At 35.3% G+C, this 27,086-nt stretch overlaps 1 protein-coding gene across 2 annotated transcripts; it reads right to left on the bottom strand.

The window, feature by feature from the left end:
* Positions 1-11,307: 11,307 nt before the first annotated feature.
* Positions 11,308-26,418, bottom strand: suclg1 (succinate-CoA ligase GDP/ADP-forming subunit alph). 2 transcript variants are annotated; one of them, XM_066719773.1, is made up of 10 exons: positions 26,194-26,418; positions 24,423-24,487; positions 23,393-23,493; positions 20,500-20,616; positions 17,978-18,190; positions 17,348-17,405; positions 16,588-16,671; positions 15,911-16,062; positions 13,566-13,754; positions 11,308-11,529 (listed from the first exon to the last, which is right to left on the bottom strand). In XM_066719773.1, the coding sequence occupies exons 2-10, from the start codon at positions 24,436-24,438 to the stop codon at positions 11,503-11,505; spliced, it is 957 nt and encodes a 318-aa protein (XP_066575870.1). In that variant the 5' UTR covers positions 24,439-24,487; positions 26,194-26,418; the 3' UTR covers positions 11,308-11,502. The 2 variants fall into 2 exon arrangements, with proteins under 2 accessions (XP_066575870.1, XP_066575869.1); XM_066719772.1 differs by lacking the exon at positions 24,423-24,487.
* Positions 26,419-27,086: the final 668 nt, after the last annotated feature.

The raw sequence follows: 27,086 nt of genomic DNA, 5'->3' as shown, positions 1-27,086 counted from the left end.
AGAGGGAATGAAGGTGGATGGGTTTTCATTTTGGGCCAAGGATGAATAATCTTTTTAAAAGTTAAAAAGCTCTTGGGTTACTCCAGCAACTTCCCATTGATATAGAGTAATGTTTTTCACTGGCAAAAGTAAGAGCCTGTCAATGCTGTTTTATGTGACTGATCTTACAATAAGCTAGTCAAGTCTAGATGCCCTCCACTACCATTCAATCCTGTTCCCCTTACTTTTTAATTCCTGGAGCTCCAGACTCCAATAACGATGGCTAGAGAATGTGCAATTTAAGAATGTGTACAGCATCAATGGTAATTTTGTTAAATGTTTTCTAAATTGAAACAGTTGTTACTAAGAATCATAATGGTATTTTCTCTCAAAATGGCAAGTTATTTATCAAGAAAAGTTTTCAAAGACATATGAAAAATACAGTTAAGTTCTACTTTCTGAGTTCCATAGTAGCTGTACATCTATTAGTAACCAAAATACTCCTTTACACCCCTGGATATTAATTTAATGTTTTTTTTCTTCAGCATTGGAGTCTGTTGTCCTGCTATAACAATAGTACTTGCATAATAAGTCAGAATTCCTGTTTATAGTATACAGCTCTGGAAAAAATGAAGAGACCACTTAACATTGATTTCTGAACTTGGAGTGGTCTCTTAATTTTTCCAGAGCTGTATGTATGTGTGTGTGTGTGTGTGTGTGTGTGTGTGTGTGTGTATGTGTATGTATATATATATATATATATATACACCATTCTGTATATCATTATCAACAGCAACCTTCAAACCACTGGCCCTTCCCAAGATGTTTCGACTTGCAGCCAATCATGTTTAATTTTTGCTTGCTTTATCATATAGTCATTCGGACAGGCCTCCCTGCTCCATTGACCATCAGTAGCTATAGTGCTTATTTAGCATAACAAACACAGTAATGGGAATTGCTGTGCTCAAGTAACAATCATAACAGCAATAGTAATAACATCATGAATTATTGTGAATTATTATTATATCTTCTTCATGGCAGCATGAATAGTTCTAACTGCAAACCGTCTGCACCCAAGACAGATGGGGGTAGCCTAGTCCTGTCATCTCTGTCCAGTGTAACACCTCATGTAAGCCACCGTTCATTATTTGAATGATATCCTTTATAGCACATCTCTTTTCAGCACCTCCTGTAATTGTTAAACAAACCCTCACATTATTTTATTATTAATAAGGTTGTTTGCATTTGGACGACTACATTCTTTCTCTAACATAAACTGTATCAAATGTTAATGGAGAAGCAGAACTGATGTGTTGTCATGCTTTTTAGTTTTTGCACGTAGTTTGCCCGTGTCTCCTTGACAAACCCCTCCTGCAAATCTTTTCAGTGTTTCGGTGGAGTTGGATTGATGTGGCATTGCTGAAGATATATTTAATAAGATTTATGTAATTTTCCTCAGTGTTTTGATTTCTGAGAGCCCTGATCACTGAGTTTGTATATATTGAATCGAATGCTTTCTCGTTTTTGATAAAGCCCAGGCACAGCAGAAGCTCATATTCTCTAGATCTTCTCAGACTACTTGTTACATCCTGTTATATTCACCTCTGAATCCTGCTTGTTCTCTTGGTTGGGTGACGTCCAGTGTGTCTTGAAGGCAATGTATTAATATCTTTGTATATACTTTGTATTCAATGGGAAGTAGACTAATGGGCCTAGATTTCTTCAGATCTTTGTCTCCTTTCTTGTGAAGGAGAAATTAAACAAAGGGATGGTTCAGGCAGGAAACAGTATTTGGTGCTTTAAATGCAGCAGCTACACACAGCAAAACTAAGCCCATTGGCTAACACAGCAACAGAACACTAAAAGAATGGCAAGAAAAGTCTATTTAAACTCACCACTAACCATGTCCCCTGCCGTGTGTTTCCCGCTGGTAAGGCAGGCAATCGTTACCTAATTACCGGTGGACTGGGGCCCCTTGAGGGTGAGGCCAATGCTACAAAACAATGTAAAATAATTGTAACGCTTGTTAATAAAGCTCACTTTATCGCATGAGTTGTTCTGACCAAATGGCAGTTGCATTATTCTTATATTTATCTGGGATTTGTTTAATTATATATATATATATATATATATACTGGCAAGACGTATTGAATGCCCAGTAAATCAATGCACTGTTCATCAACTCTAACACTAGGGTTCCAGAAACCAATCATACAGAATTAAAAAGCAAATCAAACACATATTGACTTTTACTTCTTACCAGCTAAGTAGTTTAATGAAAAAAAGTCTGTATAGGAGTGTAGGATAATTACGGTCTCAGTTGTAATTCTTGAAGATACCTAATGAATATGTGTCTGTCTAACACCTTTTTCCATGGTTCGAGGACATGCCCCAAGTCCAGCTATTGTGTTGAAAGCATGACTGACCTGACAGAAATGTTTCAATATGGAATAAAATAATTGGACATAAAAAAGTTTAATGTTTACAGTGAGGGAAAAAAGTATTTGATCCCCTGCTGATTTTACGTTTGCCCACTGACAAAGAAATGATCAGTCTATAATTTTAATGGTAGGTGTATTTTAACAGTGAGAGACAGAATAACAACAAAAAAATCCAGAAAAACACATTTCAAAAAAGTTATAAATTGATTTGCATGTTAATGAGGGAAATAAGTATTTGATCCCCTATCAATCAGCAAGATTTCTGGCTCCCAGGTGTCTTTTATACAGGTAACGAACTGAGATTAGGAGCACTCTCTTAAAGGGAGTGCTCCTAATCTAAGCTCGTTACCTGTATAAAAGACACCTGTCCACAGAAACAATCAATCAATAAGATTCCAAACTCTCCACCATGACCAAGACCAAAGAGCTGTCTAAGGATGTCAGGGACAAGATTGTAGACCTACACAAGGCTGGGATGGGCTACAAGACCATTGCCAAGCAGCTTGGTGAGAAGGTGACAACAGTTGGTGCGATTATTCGCAAATGGAAGAAACACAAAATAACTGTCAGTCTCCCTCGGTCTGGGGCTCCATGCAAGATCTCACCTCGTGGAGTTTCAATGATCATGAGAACGGTGAGGAATCAGCCCAACTACACGGGAGGATCTTGTTAATGATCTCAAGGCAGCTGGGACCATAGTCACCAAGAAAACAATTGGTAACACACTACGCCTTGAGGGACTGAAATCCTGCAGCACCCGCAAGGTCCCCCTGCTCAAGAAAGCACATGTACAGGCCCGTCTGAAGTTTGCCAATGAACATCTGAATGATTCAGAGGAGAACTGGGTGAAAGTGTTGTGGTCAGATGAGACCAAAATCGAGCTCTTTGGCATCAACTCAAATCGCTGTGTTTGGAGGAGGAGGAATGCTGCCTATGACCCCAAGAACACCATCCCCACCATCAAACATGGAGGTGGAAACATTATGCTTTGGGGGTGTTTTTCTGCTAAGGGGACAGGACAACTGCACCGCATCAAAGGGACGATGGACGGGGCCATGTACCGTCAAATCTTGGGTGAGAACCTCCTTCCCTCAGCCAGGGCATTGAAAATGGGTCGTGGATGGGTATTCCAGCATGACAATGACCCAAAACACACAGCCAGGGCAACAAAGGAGTGGCTCAAGAAGAAGCACATTAAGGTCCTGGAGTGGCCTAGCCAGTCTCCAGACCTTAATCCCATAGAAAATCTGTGGAGGGAGCTGAAGGTTCGAGTTGCCAAACGTCAGCCTCGAAACCTTAATGACTTGGAGAGGATCTGCAAAGAGGAGTGGGACAAAATCCCTCCTGAGATGTGTGCAAACCTGGTGGCCAACTACAAGAAACGTCTGACCTCTGTGATTGCCAACAAGGGTTTTGCCACCAAGTACTAAGTCGAAGGGGTCAAATACTTATTTCCCTCATTAACATGCAAATCAATTTATAACTTTTTTGAAATGATAGACTGATCATTTCTTTGTCAGTGGGCAAACGTACAAAATCAGCAGGGGATCAAATACTTTTTCCCTCACTGTATAAGGCCAGCAGCAATGAGAGAAAAATGCTTTCTGTGCCATGTAGTTCCTTATATAATTAAATATTTAATTAAGCTTTCAATCATGAACACATCACTTTTTATTATTGTTATTTAAATAAATAATATGTAAAAAAATAACTTCAGACAGCCAATTGTTTATAAGGATTCCATCAAGCTTACACTATTAACTGTTATTACCGTTGACTCAAAATTCAGCAAATGCTTCAAATATAGACATTATCTGGAAGCAATTCTGTTTATATATATGGAGTTTATTTGAACAACTTATGCTTTGCAGATGGCATTGTCATAATTGCAAAGATACCTGAAGATCTCCAGCTTCAATTTCAAGAACAAGGAAAACTGGACTAAAGTAATGTTTAACAGCTTTGCTACATCTATGAAAAGTGAAGTAGATCAATGGATACTCAATGAAGTCTAAAGTGATGTCTACCTTGGACAATAAATCAGCACAGATGGAGATTTATGGAAGAAATCAAAATAAGAGTAAAAATGGGATGGAGTGCATTTGGAAGAAACAGCACACTGCTGAAAGGAAATCTATCCACTTGGCTTGAGAGAAAAGTTTTTGATCAATGCATACTACCAGTGCTGACTTATGGATGTGAAACCTGGTCACTTAATGCAAAAATGATACAGAAACTGCGGATGACACAAAGGAGCATGGAGAGATGTATGCTTGGAATAACTAGAAGAGAACAAACCACAATGTGTGACATCATTGAAAGACTGAAAATAATAATAAAATGGACAAATTGCAAAAAGAATAGATCAAAGATGGACAAAGGAAGTTATTGAATGGATCCCAAGAGATTAAAAAGTCCTAGAACACAACCACATAGAAGATGGGAAGATGAAATGCAGGTGTGAAATGGAAAAAATAAGCTGTAGATAAAAGCTAGTGGAAACATCTTGGGCAGGGCTTCACCCAGCAATGGATCAATATAGGTTCATGTTGATGGTATACACCCAAACACCCCAAGAACAAGCAGGAGCTAAAGACAGCTGCAGTCCAGGCCTGGCAGAGTATCACCAGGGAAGAAACCCAGCATCTGGTGATGTCTATGGGTTCCAGACTTCAGGCAGTCATTGACTGCAAAGGATTTGCAACCAAGTATTAAAACTCACAATTTAATGTATGATTATGTTAGTTTGTCCAAATACTAACTGTATATATACTCAATGTGTCATCTTTCAAAAAAGATAGGAAATAAAAATGTTCGGTACTGTACTACATATACATTTTGTTATATTTAGTTGTATATACACAGATATAATTGCCCTGGATAAGGGCGTCTGCCTATTAATTATTATTATTATTATTATTATTATTATTATTATTATTATTATTATTATTAACCTGCAGTATATTATTGCTACTGCAGTATCACACTATATATTTTAATTATGCTTTTATATTTAAGACATGATTTTTACACAGGAAACATTATCGCTCATCACAATTCACAAATATTAAAACATGGTATGACTTAATTTGAAACTTTCTGTTTGTCACTTTGAAATATAAGAACCTACATTTAAAACAATACTTAAACTACAAAAAATTAGCTAATGCTGCTACACGAGAAAGCATGCCTCTGTTATATAAGCAACAGTTAAATAAAGCACAGGTGTACTTCTTTTAAATCAGGTGTGATTAAAAACAAGTCCAATGTAAAACAAAAACAACTCTAATTACTCTAGTCAAGAAATTCAAGGACATCCTAAAGGTTATTATATTTAGTAAACAAGAAGAACATGACTGTGGTAATTTAATCTTGACCTGTTTAAACATGTCCACTGTGACAAAAAATATTAATTGGAATGCATGTCATCTACAAAACTCCCTCTTCGCCCACATTTAAAGTACAATTTTTAATAGACGTTGTTCCCATTGTCATTGGTGTCAAATGCCTTGCTGTGTGATTCTCTAATCAACGCTATTGGTGTTATATTTTGAAGTAACCATGTTTGTAATACTGAAACTAATCTGAAAACTCCATTGAAATATCTGGTATTGTTTTGGCCTAGTTGAATGTATATCAGTAAGGTAAAGCTGTATATGATCCTCACTTGTCTCACTGGAATATGTTCTCCTTTTAGCCACAATATCGGTTGTTTTTGAGAAGGACGAACACAATCAGAAATTAGTTCTCAAAATGGTTGCCACTTTAACTGTACACAGTGCAATCAATTGAAGAAAGCAGATGGGTTCTGCTACTGTTATATTGCAAGAGATTGGCTGGTACTCTGAGCCCCAAAACAAATAAAGCTTAAATTCCATTGGCAGTCTTTATTGTGGTAATTATCTAATGCAGATTATAACTAATTGCTTCCAATGTTTTCATAGAAAATCTGTCTTGGCAGACCACCATGAGACAAAGATAAGACTAAAGAGAAGTCCAGTAAAGGAAGGTGTTAGCAGTCAATTACTTTGTTAAAAAAATTGCTTTGTTTTTTCTTATTTTTAGGCGGATGGAGTTAAAGGTGTAATTTAAAATAAATAGATTTATCAAGTTACAGTTTCTGCTGTATTATTCCACCAAACAAAGACAAGATCTATAAGTGGGACATTATGAAACACCTGAAGAAAACTGAGACTGGGAGTCAGCTGTGTTAGACATAAAATGATAGATATCCTATGTTTACAATTATGAATAAAAGCCAAGTAAGATTAGATTATTTATATAGAGAGGAACCTGAAATAATATAATTATGAAACATATCACTAAGGTTGTAGGTGTGGTGCTATACTAAAATTATAAATGTCAACTCTCAGGCAATGCACAGAAACAATAAAAAGGGCAAACAGGATGCTAGCAAGGAAGGTAGAAAACAAGTCAGGAGAAGTTATATTGAAACTCTACAATGCCCCAGGAAAGCAGCATTGAGTCCATTACATAAAGGACATGGATACCTCAGAGAAATTAAGAGAAGAGCAGACAGACACCTGGGGCTCAGTGGCATGCCTTACAAGGACAGTGTGAAGGAATTGCAGTCTCAGTAAACAACTGGTTGATTTATATTTTTGGGAGTCAGAGGTAGATGGGAGAGAAGGATGTGCATCCCAAATAATTTCCATTGCCATCATTTAAAAATATGAAAGCACATTTTGATTTGAGGCCGAAACAACAGATGTGTGTTCTGGTTACATTCGCATTCTCTGATTAGAAGAGTTCGAAATTGTTCCATAAACCAGTACTACTTAAAAAAAAAAAAAAAAAAATGTAATCTGTTTCAATAATGTTGAAAAATGTAATACCTGGGGCCCTTTAACACTGGTGCAATTTTAAAAGACAAATTTAAAATAAAATTAGCATTTGTAGCCTGTATCCTTTTACGATTATGCATGTAAAAAGCAATAACAGGGTGTAGGAAATGTACTCCTACATCCATTTTTGCAAATCAAGCTTGATAATGAATAAGTTTGAACCTAGAAAAGAGAAACATGTTTTATTGCATTTTACTAAAGGGGCTGAGTATACACCACTTTGTTCTGTAGATGTAAAGCCAGCTAAACTCATTACATTATATTACTTTATTAACCAATTATATGTGAATGAATACTGTATTTAAATATGCTGGTTGGCGTAAGTGATAGCCAATTCCAGTTCCCAGGTTTATATCAAAAGAGTCTTTATGCACACGTTTGGTTTTATACTGGCACAATTAGGAATGATGGAATCTTTAGGTTAATTAAAATATGTATGCCATTCACTGCCCATACTGCATATTCTCTATACTATAATGTATAGCTCTCACACAAAATAAATGATGAGACCCTTTGTTCTACCAGTGTTTGGAATGAAAGGGACTGCTGGGGAAGAACAGTATATAGCTTTACTACGCCTGAAAACTTCACGCTAATCAGTGGAATAGAGAGAGAGGGGAAAAGGGGGAGAGAAACACAGTAAATAGATTAGACAGGTAACTTCGCCAAGCTCCTATCATGAGAGAGAAAGTGAGAAGTTTACTGACAGTCCTTAGAACACAGAAAAATACCATCCTGTCAATAAGTCACATCATAGTGGTGCTGGATGGTGGTAATCAAAGGAGAGCAACGTCAGACAAAGCAGCTTCATATAAAAGCAATGAACTTTACAGATGGCTTAGAAACATTTGCGAAAAAGGGTTGAAACATTTCACAGTGGCCTTGGGGAGAGAGACAATATAGCCTGGCTTTCCACAAGCAATAACCTACACCTGATGTCTTCAGATTATAAAACACTGCAGAGAAAAAAGTATAGGCAACAAAATATCATGAAACCAAAATAGGTTGCTAAAGGAGAGAACCTACATAAATACATTGATAAATAACCCATTTAAAAGTGAAATACATAGCAGAAATGAGTAGCCACTACACTTCCTCAGATGAAGGTTCAAATTAACATACCATAAACAAGAAATATATTGAATTTAAAGCCTGCATTTCAGTTCAGTCCATGGTACTCACATCTCATTCATTTTCTACATGTCTGTTCATTTCTGTTGTGTTCCCCTTTCTTGCTGATGAGCACAAACGGGTTTCTTAAATAGTCCATTTAATGGCCCTTGTTTAAACTCAATGACATTCTTATGCCCACAATGATCATGTAAATGGGGGGTCAAATATAAACAGGACATCTCTGTAATTATACACTAAGCCATAAATGAATCGTCCTGTGAAAATGTCAGAATGTGCTGTTCCTCAGTCTTAAAATCCTCACATGTGCACAACTGCATTTCAAGCAACGTACAACAATTACATATCTGCTACACTGGCAAATGAGAGCAAAAATCTATACTTTCTTGTCATTTAAGTTTTAGACTGCAGGCCAAATCCAACCTTTTCATCTCGCAACTAACAGAGAAACTTTTTTAAGGGCTTGTGATCTGAAATTCTCAGACAATTCTCCAGTTGCATCTCTGTTTATTACTCTCTGTATGTGCATACCGTACAGTATATTAGCACATGTGGCTTACAATAAATATTCAAACTCAAATTAAATCATAAGCATTCCCTTTGTTTTGTATGCAGTAAAAATGTGATCACGAGAATGAAAATGATTGCATCTCTAAACATTAGGACATTTCAAAACAGCAAAGGAACCTCCGATTCCCTTCAAAGGGTTAGATTTATTGTGAACACCCCCAGCCAGATATTGTTCTATAAACTGATAGCGATGGTCTTTTAGTAACTCCAAAAACATAGGTATTTGAAGAGCAGTAGAGACTGATCTATAATTCAACTTAATAAAAAAAAGTTACTACAGCTGCAGCAGTTAACGGCAATAAAAGAATAATGAGCCTGCACACTTTAAATATGTATTATATTTGAATGCCTAATAAAAATAAATACTATGGATTTTAATTAACTATAATTAGTGATATATTTCCCCTTACCATTCTATTTCATTAGATATTTGTTTTAATATATATATATATATATATATATATATATATGAAAACATTAAAAAATCAATTAACTTAATAAATCATTTAACCTTAGCTACAGATATGGTGGAAAATTAAATGTCAAATTTGGGGAATTGCTTGGCTATAGGTAAAACAGTTTCCCTTTGCTGTGTTGCAATATTAACCATTATGTCACAATTGCACTAACCTGAAATTGCTAAACCTCTCTAGTTTATTGTGAAGTTGGAAGCTTCATCTAACTGCCATGGCAAAACACCATATTACTCAATTATAATTAACCAATTAAAAGGTTCCCTGATGGCTGTATGTATGAGCAAACATTTTGATAAAACTAAAAATGGTTCATACGGTTAGATGTTTGCTGCTATTAAACTACATCTGGTGCAGAAGTCAAGGCCATGGTTTCAACTGCAGCTCAATATAGAAATTAAGTGCAAAGCAAGTAAAAAGAAAAACAAACCAAATATGCACACACACACACAAAAACAAAGTCATTCTAAATCAATGCAATGTTTTTACAGGGATGGCAAATACAGCTGTGGCTCCTCTGATGCCAAGTGCTGACAACACTTCATAGGGTTCTTTCACTGGCTATATACAGTATCTGTGTAATTGCCAGTTCTACCTTCATCAGGCCGCTGTCCTTTATCATGGAAGTCAGATCCTGCCTTGAGGTGTTTGTTTGCATCCTTGAGCCTCTTAATCTTATGCTTGGGTTGCATAAGATTTTTTCATCTTGTGCTTAAACCAAGCAGTCCTCCTTGATTTATGTCTCTTCAGTGTTTTCTAGTGCGCATCCATTGCAGCCACTTCTTTTAATTCTAGTCTTGGAGCCTTGGTCAGACAATTTCCCTTATTGTTTTCTTAGTTGTTAGTCATATTACTGCTCAGTATTATGAATTACTATTAATGAATGACCTTCCTATTAATCATTTTAATGAAATGACCACAACTTGCTTCAACAAATCTGATACCAGGTTAAAATGCCTGTTTTATATAGTTTCAATGTAGCCAGACGACCCAGATTTGCCCAGAAGTTCAACCATTGCAAATTGCTGGGGCTGTACAAAACATGACTTGCTACCCGTGTGCACTGATCAATGAGAAGCGAAAACATCTTTCATTACTTTTTCAAAACTGAATTTTGAATAAAGGTGAAGCAATCAAACCTAGGTAGTAGTTTTGAAGGTTTAATTTTTCTAAAATGCCTTTTATTCTCCCTTGACAAGGAATATTCAAAATGAGAGATTTCAACATATTTAAAATTATAATAGAATAATAGAAATTCTGTTTGTGTGTGAAATAAAGAGAAACAGTGCTTTGTGTACATTTGTCACAGTGGAACCAAGATGTTGAAAGAGCTGCCACTGACTGCACACAGCGGTAAAATTGATCATCTGAAGTACAAAGTGTAGGTATATTCAGTTTTATATTCATTATAAGCTCATTACTTTAATTCCACCATATTTATGTTATATACACATGCATTCTATTTGCCAGAGCCAATCCATTTTCACTCTGGCACTCTCCAGACATTTTGTGATTATGAGCGGTTAATGTTTTTTCATAAGCTCACTGTAAACTATTATTGGTATGAGCAATGTTTTCAACCCACTATCGATCATCAGATTTCTGACATATATTCCAATATATAAAAACAGAAGACTAACAAAAAAAATTAAGATGTTGGACTTTCGACCCGCATAAAAAAAGCTCAAAAAGGCTTCATCACTACATTCAAGTAAGGAATGATGTTAAAATCTGTCAACATAAATTCCCGAATTGTTCATTTGGATAATCATATAAGGTGTCTCCAGGAATGGAGAAGGAAAACAATATTTCAATGAAGTTCAGGGCACACAAATACAAAAGTCAGAACAATGTCAAAGACAAATTTATTAATTTCTTCTAGTGTACATTTTGTGTACAGATTGCAATGAAATATATTGAAATCATAGGTGTTGAGATCGGGGGGGACGCCACGGAAGATCAGAGTCTCTTCAGACAGGAGTCGAGACACGGACTTGGAGACGGAGAGGGTGTTGTGCAGTTGTGCTGTTCTTTGCTTGTTATTTACAACATCTTTCTCTTCTCAAATTCCTATGAAAAATGCACACACAAAAAAGTAATTATTTATAGCAACGGACAAAGCCAGATTCTGTCCATTCCCCTCGCTCTTCAATGTAAAGGAATTGAAGTGAAGCAGTTTTAGTTCAGTTTTCTTTACTTCAAAAGAACTCCTGGAGAAGACGGTTATGGTTTCAGGGGTGAACAGGTTTGCCAAAGGCATGGTTCAAATAAAACAAAGAAGAAGGAAATTCACTGCACATAATACATATAAGAGGGATTCCACTAAAGGCATGCAGAGATTTCATATTTTTTTAAGTACTGAAACAACACAGATTCAAAATTCTTACCATATTTCATTCAAAATGTGTCCGATTATTTTGTTCTAAAACACCACAAAGTGGAGTAATGCCATCATGTGGTAACATTTTAACGAAGGCATAACTACAATCTATTTCACACAAAGGGTGCATATAGAAATTAAATACCTAGCCTTTCTATCGATCATATTCATAACTATATAAACGTGTTGAGTATTTTTATAATTGGGAAGGAATCCAAGACTTCAACATGTATGTACTAAAATGCACACACAAAAAAATTAAGAAAATGTATAGATATATTGGAAATGTATACATAATGGCAGAAATGCTACAATAAAAGGTATTTAAACTCAAATCAATACATTTAAAGAAGCCATTCTTCACATTTTAAAAATGGTTTCCCCAAAACAAAAAAGATCACATCAGTTGAAAGCAAAGCACAGAAGAGACCAAGACTATAAATGTTTTCAGTGCAATATCCGTTAAATATGCGATCAATTTCTACCAAAGACTGCAGCTTAAAGAATAAGGCAATCTAGAACCTTTTTCACAATAACTTTTATATCCTGAAATACATTCTGCATACCAATGCCACCTTCCTTGCCTGGTGACTATGATTCAACACAGATTCAGCTTTATTTTGTAATCAGGTCATTTACTGCCACCTTCTGGTGAAAAATCACAAGTGCTTTTTACTCATCCTGAGGATCACCGTGTAGCCTTTTAATAAAATGGTGGTTAATATTTTCCTAAAATGAGATGTTCTTACTTAAATAGGAAGGATTTGCCCTGCGTTTGTATAAAAGGGTGTTTGAGTGTGTAGGCTGAGGTGGAGAGAGCAGCTGTCTCACTGAAGCTCAGCTCTACCAAACTTAAACCTTAGGAGAGTCCCTTGTTGCTTATTGAATATTTGTTTAACATTTGCTCATTTGCTGTCACGCAGCCTTTTGACAAATGCGAAGTTTAAAGCACCCATGGTCCACTGCTGTGAGGATTTGAATTGATTACGAGTGCTTGAAACCCAAGATCCCTGGCTCCTGGAGTGCGGGCAGCCAGCCAGCCAGCCTGGCAGTGACCGACGCTAGAGCTCCACTAAGGAGAAGGCTGCCCTGGCACAGCCAGCGAACGGTGCCCTTTGAAAAAGGCCAACGAGAGCTTTCACAGGGAAAGAAACGCAGATGTACCAGAGGAAATTCAACTGGAAATAAATGAAAAAGAAAATTACTAATGAGAAGTCTTGAAATGAGCTGCAAGAGGCAAAATAAGCATTAGCAGCAAATGGAAGGGGGGTGAGTTCTGTGTGGTGTATAAACAGGGTTATTTATTACTACATATATGGGCTACTATATGGGCAGCTGCAGTCTGCCCCCTCTCACACAGTCGGCAGATTTGTGATCTAGAAACATTCTAGCATTTATTTTAAAATCCACACTGCTCATGCAATATGCAAATGTTGCATGTTAGTAAATAAATAAGGGCATGTGTGTTTATCAGTGTTCTACAAAAAAGACAAAGATTGGGCATGCCAATGTTTGTCCTTTACTTCAAGGATTCAGTTTCAATGCTGGGCTGCTCAAATACACAGCTGCGGATTCTAACTGACCGCCTGTGGGGTGAGGAGTCCCACTTATTGAAAAGGAAGTGAACAGAATTCATTTTAAAATACGACTTTCACAGAAGTCTGCACCACTGGCAAGGGGAAGTGGTGGAGACTTCCCTCTACAGGCACAGTTGCTGTGCTCTTACCTTGAACATGGTGCTGCCCAGCTGTGCAGGGGACATGCTGACCACCACTCCTGCCCGCTGCAGGGCCGCGATCTTCTCCTTGGCACCCCCTTTGCCTCCTGCAATGATGGCCCCAGCGTGGCCCATTCGCCTGCCTGGAGGAGCAGTCAAGCCAGCGATGAACGACACCACAGGCTTGGCATTGGCACCCTGCAAAACACACACATTATTAAACAAGTTCACTTCAAAATAACAACCCAAAAGTCCCCAAAGCATCTCAAAAATGTATAACAGCAGGGAGTGAGACACTGTGAATATTTTAAAGCATTTCCTTTGTATTATTTACAAAGCGTAAACATAATTCACAGTGTGTTTTCTAGTATATTTGTCAAAGCTCTCTCTCTGATGATCACAAATAAATTTTAAGTTTTTTAAATGAAAGGAATTAAATAAAAAAGGTTTCTATAAGGAATCTCTTGGATCACCCCTTAAGATTAAAAACAGTGGAATACATTTTATTGTACAAGTTGATGCATCAATTATCAAATTGTACTTGTCTGTACTCAGTACCATTTAATATGTGTACTGAACTCTCATGGGAAGTAAGGGCCCTCTTTTTCCCCACCTGTATAGTGAGGGGTCACTTTTGAAAACATTTAAACAAAAACTTTTTTGAGGCTAAATCGCCCAAGATTATAGTGAATCGATTTTATACCCTGAAGGATACTGTCCTTGGTGCTGTTGCACAGAAGCTTAGTGATTAATTTCCAAACCACTGCTATTATCTAAATCAAAAAAACCTATTAATATGTATAGATTTTATAGCAAATAATTCCCTCAATTGCAGTGGCCTTGTTTTAAATCTATTTTATTGGCTTTATACTGAGAATAATCACCTATGAGAGACAGCTATAAGACCTCACTAGGTCAGACGTTAAACGAGAGGATTAAGGGTAGACTTGAATCTTATTAGTTTTAATATTAACATTTAAATTTTTCAATATAAATGCATTAAACGGAATGTGTAAGCACTATGTGTGCAAGATGATAGCAATGAGCAATATCAAACACTCAGATCTAATAAGGAGGCTGACTAATACGTAACATTTAAGCCTCAATAGCAAATTTTATCATTTTGTAAATAAATACAAATGCTGGGGTTTACTAGAAAATTACCAATAATATCAACAGCGGCAACACAAGATAACTTTACACTGGATAGTTTTTTGTGGCAGAATTAAATGTAATTTTTATAGTATTGCACTTTTATTGATAAGACTCATTTCACCGTAACTCTGTAATACTCCTACAGAATGGATTTGTTCAATGACTGCAATCTTTTTCAGTATAAATTAATTAAATATTTTTATCTGTTAGACTGAAGTTAGTGTATCCTCTGAAATACAGTATGTACCTTGATGATAAAAACACAAAGTAAAATTTCTGGCATGCTTTAGTATCAGATGTTATATTTTAAATTTGTTTTGAGAGATTTCAAGTAATAGACTTATAAGTCTTTGATGAAATGTATTTTTATAGAGATGGAAATGAAAAACCAATCCTGAAGGACGATCAACAATCAAATCCATTACCTTTTCATGTTATTGTCTGCTTGCATGCAATAGACCAGTAAAGTACGTATTGTTAAACAAAACATATGCATTAGTTTTCAACCCTCCGACAGCCCAGGTTTTTGTTAAATTGCTTGATATAAATCTCATAGCTTCATGAAAGCACTCAAGACAGTCTCTGATGTTTTAGAAATTCTGAGGCTATGGGATTCAATTGCCCATCTTGTTACCAGATATAAGCAAAGACCATTAATTGGCATTTAGAAAAATTATAGAAGTTTGAAATCTGTGGTACAGTAGTCCAATTACATTGTACAAGTATAAGGTAGGTAGGTGTGTGTGTGTATATATTACATTATATAATACATACATACATAAGGAAGTAACCTTATATGCATGTTGCTTTTGCAGTTTGTCAGCAACTTTTATTAGTAACATTTCATCCATCAGACAAGTAATCGAATGCGATAGTGGAGAACATTTTGTGTAAGCAAATAACATAGCTTTGTTACATTAACACATCCTAGTACAGGAGAGGAATTGGCAAATATCAGTTAATGAATTACATACTTTATTTCTGGATATTCTTCAATAAGCAGACCAGGGGTCGATACTTTTTTCCCCTCCCTGTAGAAGGGATACACATATCTGAAAGGCACCCACTTCCTTTTATGATGCACTGAGAACAGAAGTTCATCTGTTGCAGCATCCCACATCTCGGACATCTCTTTGGTTGAGTTTGTTTAACCTTTACTCTGTACATAAGGCTACGATAGTGTAAAGTCAAGCCCTTACGGAATTGTGTTGTTTCAGGTACTCTGCAGCGTCTTCTTCTGCATTCCCTCCAATCTCTCCAATCAGGATAATGCCCTCTGTTTTTGGGTCCTTCAGGAAAACCTCAAGGCAGTCAATGAAGTTTGTTCCATTGAAAGGATCTCCACCGATGCCTAACAAGGAAAAATGATTAAAAAAGTGACAAATTTTGAGAGAACACCCATCTCCCCTCATCTCAGACCTAAGCTGTATACTGTAGATTGTACATGAATGTATTAAAAAATAAAAAAAAAAAGCACTGGGAAAATCAGGCTTCAGCTAAAAAAAAATTAAACACTATGATAATTTGAGTTGTCTATATTAACTTAAAAGCATTTGTGAGACTGCTATATTTGCAAATTACTACTACTACATCCTGTTTTCCTGAATCCTGAAAGTAATGCATTAGTTTCATGAAACAATTGAGAAAACTTTTGTAAATGTAATTAAACTTTCACTTCTGCTCATGAAGCATTAACCATTGTAGCAGAATAATGTTTATTTTATTTTTTTAATGCAGAGAACAACAACTCGTGGCTTAATACTTGACAAATTAAATGGCAATATTACATTCTTCCACTTGAAGGTGCCAAGTTACCAAATATTTTACAGAGGTGTACCTCTAAGAAAATGCAGTAAAAGTCTCCTATCCTACTTACCAACACACAAGGATTGTCCCAATCCAACTTGCGTGGTTTGATGCACTGCTTCATATGTGAGGGTGCCTGACCTAGACACAATACCTAGAAAAGAAGGAACTTTTTTTTTGGTTTGTCCGTTTCGGTCCGTTATCATCTTAGAACTTTCAATCTACATTTCATTATTGTACATCACTATGTTCTAGAGTGTATTTTCATTGTACAAGTCATAATGAATGACTAAATGGTCTTTTCGAGTCAAGTCTTCTGTATAAAGTCGGTATTGAAATCTTAATGGATGTGAAATAGCAGACATGCTTCAGATGACTTCCTTCACTTAAAACTAAAACAGGGAGATGATAACCTCTCTGAAAATATTACAAGGGAGAAACCTGTGAGATTGATAATAAATTGCACATACAATCCCTGTGTCTGGAAAAGAGAAAGACACTGCAGAGAGACACTGATATCACGGTCTCTTGTTTTAAAAATGCACATGCCCTTACTAATGAACCCTGAGCAATACATTAATTTCTTAGTGCCAGATTTAAAAACAGATAGTGAATGAGCCTTGTTCTCATTTAATTTAATTTTCAATCTGCTGAATGCAAGGGAAAAAACACCTGTATTGTACATTACAAGGTCTGTAGCATATATGAGATGTACAGAATGTTAATGCTGTAACTGGAAGTCCAGTCACTATTAGAAACTATGACATTTGATGCAAAATTACAGTTTTATGTAATGTGATCTTGTCAATAGAGCAATACAATATTCTTACCAATTCTTCCCTTCTTGTGAATATGACCAGGCATGATCCCGATCTTACATTCACCAGGCTGTAATATGAAGACATTGATTGTTAGCAAAATTGACTTTTAAACCAATAACAAGCACTTTTCAGAATTTTATACAAAATGCCCGAGAAACTAAGTGACTAAAAGGCATTCAAAACTGACTATGAATTAAGAGTTTAAGAGAAAAATCTAATTAAACAATACTATGTGTAAAAACGTTGTGCAAAATACATCAACTACCATGTTTTCCATTTTAAATCAAAATTATACAGTAGTATTATATATACTTTCACAGTTAATACATTATTCATTAAACATCTATGATTAGTGATTAAATACATTAATTCCTTTTCACTCCACTAAGTGCCGATCGATCAAGGGAAATTAATATATTTTACATTCAAATTGATTTATAAATCAGAAAGTTCTATCGAGTGTAAATGCTACAAGGTAACGCTAGCTGCATGGTAACATGACTTCCTGTTAGGCTAGAGAAGGACAGTGGGTCTAATTTGTGCCAACACCTCCATGACCTGGTTTAACATTCTGACTTTGAAGTCTTCAAATCTTTTAAGTTAAAATTATTCTGAAGGGAAAAGTTTCCCTTTACTTACATTGATGACTCCAGGACAGTTTGGGCCGATGAGACGGGTATGAGTTTGGCGCATGAGTCTGTGTTTCACGCGCACCATGTCCTGCTGGGGGATGCCTTCTGTAATACACACTGCCAGTGGCATTTCAGCATCAATGGCCTCTATGATCGCTGCCCCCGCAAAGGGAGGAGGCACATAGATAACTGTGGCTTCGGCCCCGGTTGTATCCTTAGCCTAAGAATAAACAAATACGCAATATTTTAGTACGAAACAGACAGTAAGTTAATGAGAAAAGATAGAATGATGACAAAATAGTCTGTGGTAAACAGCTTCGCTTTTTAGGTTGATATCATAGTTCTGCCTCACAATACAAAAGTGTATGGGTGCATAAACCATCTGTTTACAATTCATTTCAAGTAATAGTGTATGAAAAGAAATGTTAATCTTTTGACTAACTGTATATTATATTACTTTCCCCACATTAGCTGACAGGGCACTCAATCCATTTTGCAAGCAGACTAGTGCATAATGAAAATGAAGGATGGTGTTTATGATTGAGTTTGCACAAAGAATTCAAGTTGATTTGTTGTCAAAAAGTGATTATATTTAGCAATGGCATCATTTGCAGTGTTCACACCAGATGGGTTTTTTAAACAAATAGTTCCCATATCAAAATGTCACCAGTAATGTTGGTTTCATTGCCCACAGGTTCATATAAAAATATCCAAGTAAAAAATCCAAACGTGTATGTTAATAATCTTGTATTTTCAATGTACACAACACAAACAAGAAAACAAATGATCTCATTGTCTAAATCATGATAAAGGATGTAATGCCCGGAAGTGTAGTAGAATGAGACAGATTTACATAAGTATCATACAAAATGTATGAACCCAAAAGAATCAAGGCAAAAGCACATGAAAGAGGCAGAGTAATGCATCACTTAGAACCCAGACTTGGGCAAGTGTGGCTGAGCATTAACGTGCCACTGTAACAATGCACAGTAGTGGGGGCTGAAGGTAAATGTTAGCCAAAACATGTGAATACCAGCCAATATGGGAACTTAAGATGCAATGCAGATACCCTTTACTATTAGTAACCCATACTGAATCTTTATTGTAACTACTACTACTGCTGCTGCTGCTGGGCAATGCATGAGTGTGAGTGAGTGTGTGAGAAACACAATCAGCAACCCACTATTAAGAGAGCTCAGGACTTTTTTTTTTTATACATGTAGCCTTGGAAGAAGAAGTTAACATTATTAATGGTATTTTTGTACGTCAAACATTTGTTTGTGCGATAGTTACTTTGTATGTTTAATGATACAACCTGTTAAGGAATACAAAAACGTGTTATTGAAGGGGACATGTGACTTAACACAAAATGAATATGTACCAGTACTTTGGAAATGATCCAAAAAAACATAACTGGTGAGTCCAGACATTGTAGCTATGCTTTTATATCACATGAAAATTCCTTGAACATCCACAAAGTAATGGTATAGTAAATTTTTCGATTAACTGACAATAATAGGCTATATGATCTATAACAAAGCCATTTGGCACTTGCAAAATGATTATGATGGGTCCCTTAAATCCTAAAGCTTATAAGCAACAAGAAAAATGACTTCTGAATTCTGCAAGTTGATTGCCCGACAACGAAATTAATGAGCAGGATTAACAGATCTCATTTTAAGGGATTAATAGCCTTTATATGAAGTGCAACCAAAGGAGTATCTGTAATATGCAAAGTATGAATAAAAAGTTCTCATTAAAGTTTCATAAAGATAAGTCTAAATTCAATTTCTCCCATTCAGCTAATGTATGCCTTAAAAGACAGGTGATTAAATACATGTGGTTGGTCAATTATTCTTAGTCCTACAGAAACATCCCGCAATCAGAGTATTACGGAGTCAGCTCGGCAGAAAACAATGAATGAATGGATGAAGGCTTGGACAGATGCCTGATTGTACTTTATCTGTTCATTTCATAAAGAGCCTCAATTCCTAAACGCAGCTAAACAGACATTTTAATGAAGGATCAAATATTTCCACACTTATTGCTCACATGTTCAGATATTTATTGTGCTGTTTAATGGATAGCCTGTTAACAGGTAGTCTTGTGAAGGTCAGACTTGTGAAGTTTCTAATTAAAAGCAAGACACATTTCAAATCAATACCTTCCACACATTCAAATTACCTATACAATATAAACCATTTCATTCAATCCATCATGCCCAGAGACTCCCGTTTTTGTATTTTACAACACAGTGAGCTATTTTACAGTATGGTAGTATTCATTCATTATTTCCTCTTTAAAATTAAAATGCTTTTTTATCCATCACTTGCCACAAATGTACATAAAAATTGCACTGCCAGCAAACAATGGCTATAAATGTTTTAAAGAAAATATTCTGGATTACACATTCATATCAATGGTGAAAACTGGAGAGAAAAACATTAGAAATCTTAATTTAAAATATCCTTGGTTAATGAAGGTAACTGTGTGATGAGAAAACAGACCAAACAAAACATTGTACTGCACCTCCTTCACTGAGTTGAAGACTGGCAGACCAAGGTGGGTCTTACCACCCTTTCCAGGGGAAACTCCTCCAACCATCTGCGATCCATACTCCAGAGCCTGCTGACTATGAAAGGTCCCCTAGAAACACACCAAAGGACCATGCAAACGTTTAATCAAGCTCAATAAGAATGACCAAAACATAATGTAGGCAACGCAAGGGAAAAATAACAGATTTTAAAGAACTGAGATGCTTTACTCAAGGGTGCAATGCAATAGTTCTGAACTGTTTCAGTTTTTTTCTGTAAGATTAGAAGCTATGCCACATTTATTTTCATGCTATCCTGACCTTTACTGCACTCCTGTGACATACAAAAATGGAGAGGCATGAAAATATTAAAGCTAATTCTGCTCCCCCAATAAAATCCCTTCTTTCTCATTAATGTAGGCGACTTAAAAATATAGAAAGCTTTAGAACATTAGTCTAACATGTCCATTAAAGATGACATATTTAACAGGGAACTAACATTTGCAGGAGATTAACTATTTAAAGTTCTGACCTTGAAGTATTATTAAACACTGAAGCCAGTGTAATGAGAACATTTCCCATCACACGTAAATCATCTGCACATTCCTTGACACATTTCAAACTATACTTAATAAGTATGGAGAAAGAATAATAAAGTATGAAAGTAACACTCCATGTTAGTCCTGTGACAAATCAGGGCATACAAATGTAATTTAACACCTCTATATCAGATGTGAATTAAATTGGGTAAGATTCTATTGAAACTTGATTGGATGCAAAAGTTATAGAGGGCCAAAAGTGTTAGTCTTCGTGATACTGCAATCTACTATAATTTGAATATTGGCCATCAAATGTAAGATTATAGAATAAGTTTCATGGAACATTTTTGCTACTTTTTTTTTTTTTTCAACTTAGGTCAGATTTGTTTTAGTGGAGTTTTTGTTTTCTTCACCAGGTTGATGTTCTTACACATGTATTTTTAGCTGTAATCAAAATTTAAATTTTAAATTAAGTAATTTCCCCCCCAAAAAAATCAAATTACATATTTTGTCTCTTCCGTGCTTCTTTAGGAAAAGCTTTAACAAATCTTTTCAGAACGTATTTCTGCAATAGTTATTTAGCGCTCCAAACTACAATCTGGGGCAGAAGGAACAACAGAATACATTAAAGAAAAATGCAGATATAAAATACTAAATGTAATACGAAAATCACAAAGCATTTTTTATTATTATTATTATTCCAGGAATTCTTTATTAACTTTTATCATGCACACTTTTAAATCTGACATGTACATACTGTAAAGGAGAATTACATTTAACAGTAAAAGCAGTCATGCACAGACAATGTTCAGTTTTAGTCTTAAGGGACGCTGGTTTAAGGAGAACAAGGGGAAGAAATACATTGAGTACAAAGACTGGGTTTTGTGTGCAGGTCATGTATTTCACCAATGACAGGAGCCAGCAGCTTGAGACAATATCTACAATAATTCATCCAGAATTTCTTTCTCAAGAACCATTAAAGACTACACTGGTTTTAGGCAACTGAGATTATTTTTGTGTTCATGTCAATCTGCTTTAAAATGAGTTTAATTCCTTGCCTTACTACATCACTTTACCACCCTCCTGTCACATTCATTTAGCATAATTCTCAAAGATTTACTTTCTATGTATTAATGCTATCTTGTTGAATAGTAAATTGTGATCAGTATGTGGTGTGTAGTGCAACCTCTAAATCTCTTGAATTATGAAAGTCAGTCTTTACATTACATGTTAATTATTAAAGATCTGTTAAAGGCTGAACATAACTACCTAAAGGTCAAATGTAGCAATCAAGTATCAACTGACCTAACACCAGTTGTAAAGCTGAAAAATAACTGGATGTTTGTATACCAGTAACTTTTCTTGTGCACTTTTACCCAGATTAAAAGTATTCTGTTGAAGAACACAAACTATCATGTTTATAACAATCTGTAACAATCCAATCCAATACTCCAAATCAGTAATTTAATCAGCTTAGTTTTAGATGACATTTGGGATACTATATAAAAAAATGGAAGAAATAAAAAGAACTTGAGTTCAATAAGTAAAACAATAGCTTCTATATTTAATGAACAATCAGTTTTAATATGGAAGATTATTATTTTTAACTGCTCATTTATTTCAAATTATTCTGCCAAGCATTATTGGGAGTGAGTTTCATAAAAGTCATGCAGTGTCTTGTATTAATCAGAGCACGATGACTTGCTTTGTCCTTAATTTATTTTGCATTTCATATTTATCCTGTTCGAATTTTGTTGCAAACTTGTTTTGGACAATTTCTGCTTCTCCACCATTTTGTTTATAATCTTTTTCATACAGTAAATATTTCAGTATCCTTTTAAACTTAGAATTTTACCTACAAATTGTCTATGTATTAATAATACATTATGTATTATTTCACAGAAAAAATAAGATGTTCTAATGAGAAAAATTAAAAGGTGCTACCACATGGGGGTAAAAAAAAAAAAAAAAAGGTCAGCTCTTGGTAATTCAGGATTTGCCCTACTAATACCTTATTGTGGGTGACAAACTTTGCAGGAGGCAGGAATTTACCAGGAAATGCATTTTATGTAGCGTAAAGTTGGATTTATGAATTTGTTACCTTTTCCCCCTAAAAACAAATGTATTATTTTTTACTCTTTTGTAATCTTTAAAGGTAACAGGAATACTTGTATTCTGTTACTACCCATGACTGAATATATGTATTTACATGCATGTGAAGGTGTGGCTTTATTCAAGTTTAATTAAGTGACCTAATTAGAAACTGAACCCTAAAGTAACATGAACACAGCACTTCTAATTGTACTTGTTTTGCATGGAAACCCACAGATTGGAATGAAAATTTACAAACCTGCTTCCCAGTAAATCCTTGGCAAATGACCTTAGTGTCCTTGTTGATGTACAGGTGCTTTCTTGAAGCAGTGTAACAATGCCTCACTCCAACCTGCTGCACTGCAAACAAGACAGACAGAACATCTCCCAGCGTTAGCTTGACTAGTAGTCTTTCCAAAGGCTCTCAAACTTAAATTGTGTAACAAATAAATAGTCATTTTTGTCTTATTTTAATTCAAATGTATGGAGTAGGCCATTTTTACACAGTGAGGAACAAACAGATTTAGGTAACTAATACCATAGAATTTGTTTGAAACAGTATATTCCATCAGTTTCTGTGAAATTCTAAGAATGTACATGTATTCAGTAATACACAACAATATCCTATTTTAAGAAAGTCCTGGAAGAAAACCCTAATAAGGGAATATGTGCAGAGCTTTGAGATAATCTTTCTTACTCCTTAATCATAATGGAAACAAAAGTTATGCGAGATGAATTGCATAAAATGCTTCACTGGGAATTTTGTGAAAAACAAAAAACAGAACAAAACATAGATTTATATTCCCCAGTGTTAAGAATTCAAGTCATTTGACATTCTACAGACATCACAAACTAATTAAGTGTCTATGATTAGATTTTTTTCTTCTTCATGCAACAATGTGCATTTAACAAGGTTTAGATTTAATCATATAATTGATATGTAGAATGTAAACTAAAATCCTGAAAAACATATATATATAAAAAAAATACAATTCTGACTAACATATAGCCAAATGCTATAAAATGTTGCTGGTAGATCAAAGTTCTTGTATGTATGGATTTGTGTTTGTGCGTATATTAGGGTTTGTTTGAGGCATTCAGAACATCAGAATAAAGAAATAGAAAAGTAGTTAAGATTAGTAAGGAAACATGTTTAAACCATTTCTTATACAGTCTCAAAATATTGTTGTTACAACAATGGTTAAGGTGACCACAGTACATTTTAGAGAATAAGTAATCTTAAAATGAAGGGAAAATAAGTCATACATGAAGCAAAATAGAAGGCCTACTTTTATCTGAGGTCATTGAAGCACAGTGTCTTTCTTTTCTGTTTTGTAAATCTCAGCAGGAATTCCTCAAACATAAAATACAACTTTCAGTTTACAAATTTAAATTAACCAAATCTATTTTGACATAAATAATTCCTAACACTAATAATAGGCTTAATTTCAACTAAATGGAGGCTCTGTCACAAGATTGAGTATGGTTATACTGCTACCAGTGTTGTTTTCAATTGGAACAGGGCAAAGCAAAAAGATTCCCAGCAGTCAGGGCTTTGATTATCATTACTTGGAACAATTGTGTATCAGCTAATTATAAAACAAGGCACAGTCCACTCTGGTGTCTACTGTCTGTAAAAATAAAATGTTTTCTTATTGTACAATGTGCAAAATATTAAGATCTCTCTGGTTGTGGAAAAACAAAACATTCTACAAACAAAGCAAAATGAAGTACAACATTTTATCATAATCAAAGCTATTGCACTGTAACATGTAGTATGTAGCACATGTAGTTCTGCAGAGTCTCATTTGACATATGGAGGCTTTTCGATTTATTTTAAATAGTATGTTTCAGCTTTTGAATATGCAATCTTGCCTGCTGCTTGCTCATCAGTTTTGAAATGATGAAGCACTGTCCATATCTTCCTGACATGAAAAATGTTACTGCTGTTTTAATCCATGGATTTTCCCAATGAGACATGGCAGGAATACTAAGGAGTAAGGACCAATTTTCAAAACGCAATGTAGACAGATGAAAAGCAGATTAATTTTACAAAAACATCAAAATACAAGGAAGTGTTAGCAATAGTTAAATATATGTAATCATTGTTCACAGTAGAAAAAGTCTGGCTTTAAACATGACACCCCCGTTTGACAGGTTATATTGTCAAGTGCAAAAATAAACAAACGATAAATATTATTTAGAAGGGCACATTGAATTAATAGTTTTTTTCCTGGTAGTAAATTCAGTAACTATTTTTGTTTATTCATCAATAGTGCTGGCTTCTTGTTCAGTGATGTTTACTACAACTAAAATGAAAGTTTACTCAAGACCCAAGTCTAAAGTTCAGAAGCAGGAGTACTGCTGCTGCTGGTATGATACAGATCTGGCTGCACGAAAACAGTAGTTATAATATGCTACTGAAATGCCTTTTAAGGGCAATAATTCAAAATGTGCCGTATTTATAAACCACTGGTAGTACTGGGAGTATCAATCTGCTTTGAGAAAGGTCAAGTCAATAGCAAACATCCCATTATTACCCAACTTGTACTCAAAGGGAGTTATAGCTAAGTGAGGCAAACCAATGCATATAAAATCTGCTAGAGTTTAATTAAAATACTGGGTAAGGGTAATGCACATCGAAATGGGGAAGACATGCATGACATTTTAAGCATGCAGTTTATGAAGAAAAACACTCAATGGTTCTTATCTGACAGATTAGAACTAGCTACGTACGAGTAACAGGGTGATTTTAAATAAACGTAATATACAATACAAAGCAAATACCTGTACGAATTACACACCCCATCTTTGTTATGCAGAGACCAGTATACAAAAAAAGCGCTTAGTCAAAACAGAGAAAAGCAGAACATCTAGGTTCAGGCTAGGTCAAAGTTCAATTTGGCCTACATAAGGAGGCATGGGCTGGGGTAAATGCAGCACCTGCTTGTCACAACAACACGTTTGACATTATCTAGTACTGACCAGGAGCACTTTGTGCAGCAATCACGAAAGCATAAAAACATGAAAAAATCAGATGTAAAAAGTTGCAATACTTACGGAGCAGTCGTGCAAGCAGCCTACTGTGAGACATCTTCGGTCATTTACCAATGACACGGCCGAGCACTGGTCCTACACGTCTCTTGAAATAGCGGTTTACAAATATGCCTGCTTTCTAAAAAAAAAAACGTCCTGTGCTGTATTTCCCACGAGTTCTTATACATAATTAACTAATAAATGTACATTACAGTTTTTCATATTCGAAAAAATGATAAACGTGTATGAATAAAGCTTGTATCTGAAGGATAGCTTTATGAACTTTGTATGTCACATTATGAAGGTCCTGCTGCGTCAAAGTTTGCCGTGAAGGATTCTGGTAGGTGAAGTTTTTAGTTTCACATATAACTATACTGAACAGGTAACAGTCGGCTAAAATTAGCAAGAAGCATGAAAAATACTATATTGAAGGTGTACTAAATAAGATTCCATGTATATTTGAATTATAAATACATTTTGACTTATTTGGTTGTAAGCTTTCTTCATGAGTTAAAATACCTTACCTAATTGCACCATTAATGTGGTTAAATTAAGTGAACAATAACGGCATAATTAAATTCCTTGTTTATCAAAAAGTACCATGAAAATATGAATACCACAAATGACCAGAAACCTAGGTAAAAACCTATTAAATTAGATTATAGTAAAGCTTTATGCTACACTTTGAAACACAGTATTCAGTAATTAAATGTTCCTCTTCTAAAAAATGTTTACACCACTGCCCCTAAAGTATCACACTGAAACACCCCAAAATCTCATTCTAGCATTTGAACTGGGCTGTCCAGTAAAACTGAAGTAAATACCATAAACATCAGGGAAAATCTGAGTTGGTTATAATAAATCAGTGTTCTAATGCAACTTAATTTAAATTTGATGTGATCAGTTTACCCAAAATA

Source organism: Amia ocellicauda, chromosome 13, assembly GCF_036373705.1.
Source record: "Amia ocellicauda isolate fAmiCal2 chromosome 13, fAmiCal2.hap1, whole genome shotgun sequence".
Taxonomy (NCBI): domain Eukaryota; kingdom Metazoa; phylum Chordata; class Actinopteri; order Amiiformes; family Amiidae; genus Amia; species Amia ocellicauda.
The sequence above is the reverse complement of the archived record's forward strand: the minus strand, read 5'-3'. Positions and strand labels throughout refer to the sequence as shown.